At 36.9% G+C, this 3565-nt stretch overlaps 2 protein-coding genes across 3 annotated transcripts in view; one reads left to right on the top strand and one right to left on the bottom strand.

Annotated features, from left to right (window-relative positions):
• On the top strand, positions 583-2408 carry LOC104756852 (60S ribosomal protein L34-1). 2 transcript variants are annotated; one of them, XM_019238692.1, is made up of 5 exons: positions 583-698; positions 830-909; positions 1366-1441; positions 1973-2006; positions 2095-2408. In XM_019238692.1, the coding sequence occupies exons 1-5, from the start codon at positions 620-622 to the stop codon at positions 2186-2188; spliced, it is 363 nt and encodes a 120-aa protein (XP_019094237.1). In that variant the 5' UTR covers positions 583-619; the 3' UTR covers positions 2189-2408. The 2 variants fall into 2 exon arrangements, with proteins under 2 accessions (XP_019094237.1, XP_010477806.1); XM_010479504.2 differs by lacking the exons at positions 1973-2006; positions 2095-2408 and adding an exon at positions 1564-1877 and having other exon boundaries at positions 584-698; positions 1366-1475.
• Positions 2743-3565, bottom strand: part of LOC104756849 (protein FEZ) — a 3031-nt gene continuing 2208 nt past the window's right edge. Inside the window, exon 4 of the mRNA XM_010479503.2 lies at positions 2743-3218. Coding sequence (XP_010477805.1) covers positions 2834-3218 — 385 coding nt within the window. The 3' untranslated portion in view covers positions 2743-2833. The remainder of the gene's footprint in view (positions 3219-3565) is intronic.

Here is a 3565-nt window from a genome sequence, read left to right as displayed (position 1 = left end):
TTTTTTTTTTTTTTTTTTTTTTTTTTTTTTTTTTTTTTTTTTTTTTTTTTTTTGTCAACCATTGGGACACAACAGGCCGACCCATTAGCCAAATTCCTACATTCGTAGGAACCGGGACTCGATCCCGGGTGTGATGGTACCTTCTACAAATGGACTTACCTCCTGCCACTGCACTAAAGTCACTTCACCGATCATATTTTTTACATTCCAAAAATTATAATTTTATGTTTGTTACATTATTTAATGAAACAAAATGGAATTTGGTTTGACTAAAAGGATTATAGCACTAACTAATAACTTTTTAAAGCTGGAAAATTTAATGTTTGAAATTCATCTATGAAATATTTAAAATTCAAAATAAAGAAATGTTGTAGTACTTTTTCTTTTCACTATATGCAAACAATACTTATTTGCAGACAATGACAGAAATTGGTTTTCATTAATAAATAGTAAATAAATAAAGAGAATAGATTAGGTGTTACTTGGGCCTTTAACTGGACCATTAGTAAAAGACCAAAATGAGAAAATAGAGGCCCATATAGAGTTTAGGGTTTGGAGAGTGTCTCTCCCTTATATTCATCGTCCCAAAACGAAACGAAACAGAGAAAAAGAGGCGAAAATGGTGCAGCGTCTTGTTTACCGGTCGCGCCACAGCTACGCCACCAAATCCAACCAGCACCGTATCGTCAAGACTCCAGGTCCCTTTCTCTCTCTTTCTCTTTTAGATTTTTTTATTTGTCAATTCCCCTATGCTTCATTCCATAACTGTGTAAATCACTGATCTGTTCATAAGTTATAATGTTGTCTCTACTGTAATTGTTGCTTGCAGGAGGTAAATTGGTGTATCAAACCACCAAGAAGAGAGCTAGTGGCCCCAAATGCCCTGTTACTGGCAAGCGTATTCAAGGAGTAAGTCTTCTTTGCTATACACATACATGGAATCTACTTTGGCTCTGATATTTAGAATCTAGGTTGTTGAGGTTTAGGTAGGAGTCTGATTTTTGAGGAATTTATAACATAATCAATCAGATTGAATATTATAGAACGTTTTGAGTATTGATCAGTCTCTAGATTAGTTGTGGTAATGTATTCTTAATTCTAGAAACTATGTTTTACTTAGTTGATAGTGTTGTGCTTATTGACGGTCTTGTGCTGATTAGATAAACAATCCACATCAGTACATAACTTAAATCATAAGCTAAATTTAGTGGTGCCACTTTGTCTTTCAAGTTGTTCCTTGTATTACATAAGGGATTGCTATCCTCCTGTGGCATAAATTTTCAATTTTTCCAAAGATTTGTTTTTGTGAATTTACAATGATATAGTAAGATATGTTGTGAATGACCTTATTATCTGTTTGTTCAGATTCCTCACTTGAGGCCTTCTGAATACAAGAGGTCTAGATTATCAAGAAACAGGAGGACTGTTAACCGTGCATATGGTGGAGTCTTGTCTGGTTCTGCAGTCAGGGAAAGGTTTGTTTTCCCAACTTAACTTGAGTTATCTTTCTAATACATAACCTTGGAATTGTTAAAACTCAATTGTGTTTTTGGATTCCGACAGGATTATTCGTGCATTCCTTGTCGAAGAGCAAAAGATTGTGAAGAAAGTGTTGAAACTCCAAAAGGCTAAGGAGAAAGTAGCCCCCAAGGCTTAAAGCTTTTGATGTTCTTTTCTTGTCTGTTTTGGGATTATGGCTATGTTCAAGTGATAGGACTTGGTGCAGTCATGTGAGAACATCTATGTTACTCATCCAATTTTTAAGCTTTGTATTGTGTTTTCGGTTCTCAACTCTGTCGACAATTCTCTTCCCTTCAGTTTTGGTTTCCCTTTTAATTGTTGTTGAATCCACCTTTAATGTTCGACTGTTAAGAGCAGATCTTGGTTAATATATAAACTTAATCTTTTGGACACAAAATAGAGGTTGCATATAACTTAATGTGANACAGGAGGACTGTTAACCGTGCATATGGTGGAGTCTTGTCTGGTTCTGCAGTCAGGGAAAGGTTTGTTTTCCCAACTTAACTTGAGTTATCTTTCTAATACATAACCTTGGAATTGTTAAAACTCAATTGTGTTTTTGGATTCCGACAGGATTATTCGTGCATTCCTTGTCGAAGAGCAAAAGATTGTGAAGAAAGTGTTGAAACTCCAAAAGGCTAAGGAGAAAGTAGCCCCCAAGGCTTAAAGCTTTTGATGTTCTTTTCTTGTCTGTTTTGGGATTATGGCTATGTTCAAGTGATAGGACTTGGTGCAGTCATGTGAGAACATCTATGTTACTCATCCAATTTTTAAGCTTTGTATTGTGTTTTCGGTTCTCAACTCTGTCGACAATTCTCTTCCCTTCAGTTTTGGTTTCCCTTTTAATTGTTGTTGAATCCACCTTTAATGTTCGACTGTTAAGAGCAGATCTTGGTTAATATATAAACTTAATCTTTTGGACACAAAATAGAGGTTGCATATAACTTAATGTGAGTTCCAATCTTTTGAATGCTTTAATAACAGTCTTGTATAAGGTAAGCTCTAAAGACGTTATACGTTGGCATTAATACAACAAGATTATTTGAGGCATGTCAAAGGACTCAAAACATAATTCAGTTTTTCTTTTGTTGAGTTTGATTTTTTAGCTCATTTGACTTCTTCACTCGGGCAAAGCCTAACACTTGTAATGTAGTAAGAAAATTGGCTTGTGTAAATTAAAAAGAGAGGAAGCAAAATTTATAACGATCTAATTTCCTTGCATTAATGAAAGAGAAGAGCCTACAAAGAGGGAACACCTTAGCTTGAAAAAGGCAAGCCAAGAAGGCAGAGACTGCAAATCTAACCACACGTATCAAGTAGTGGAGAAACAAACTGGCAAATCACCATTAATGGACGATAAAGAGGAATAATAACTCTCCAGCAACGTCATGTTCTGTTTCAGCTCCTGATGATGATGATGGTGGCTCTCATCAATCGTTGAAGCGAAATCATCGTACCGAAGTGTGTCGCAATGACCATGATGATCTTCACTGGAGCCACGCATGTTCTTCATAACGCCATTTCCTTCGAATCCTTTCTCTTGGTACTCCTGTGGTAGGCTTACAAGAGCAGGACACTCCTCTTGGGCCAACACCGCGCTGAGGTCGATATGGTTTGTGTATTCTCCCATTCCCAAGTAGGTCGAATCTGAGGACGTGTTTAGTAGAAACGATGGGATTTCGTTGGACAAGGTAGGCCTAGGAAACTGAGGTTGTGTTTCTTGTGTAGAAAGAAAGAGATTTGTGAGGTATTGTTGTTCTAAACATGACACCGGAGTGAAAACATTGAGTGGTTTGTCATAAGATGTCAAATCCAAGTAAGAGAAGGGACTTATAGTGGCAACGGTAGGAGTTGTACTATTACTAGTTTTGGGAGTGTTCATATTCTCATGGTGGAACTGGTAGTGAGAGCTAGTTTTGAGGATCTTGTCTGAAGAAAAATGGTATGTGTTTGATGGCTTTTGGTCGGACATTGTGTCGGTACTTGTTTCTGGTGGTAACGAGGAAACAAAGGAGTGAGAGAGAGCTCTTAGGGTCGTTGTGTT

Source organism: Camelina sativa, chromosome 17 (assembly GCF_000633955.1).
Source record: "Camelina sativa cultivar DH55 chromosome 17, Cs, whole genome shotgun sequence".
Taxonomy (NCBI): Eukaryota; Viridiplantae; Streptophyta; class Magnoliopsida; order Brassicales; family Brassicaceae; genus Camelina; species Camelina sativa.
The sequence above is the reverse complement of the archived record's forward strand: the minus strand, read 5'-3'. Positions and strand labels throughout refer to the sequence as shown.

Coding starts and splice junctions, on each gene's coding strand:
- LOC104756852 (XM_019238692.1), top strand. CDS start 620: ATGGTGCAGCGTCTTGTTTACCGGTCGCGCCACAGCTACGCCACCAAA. Junction 699..829: donor CCGTATCGTCAAGACTCCAG/GTCCCTTTCTCT, acceptor TGTTGCTTGCAG/GAGGTAAATTGGTGTATCAA. Junction 910..1,365: donor CTGGCAAGCGTATTCAAGGA/GTAAGTCTTCTT, acceptor CTGTTTGTTCAG/ATTCCTCACTTGAGGCCTTC.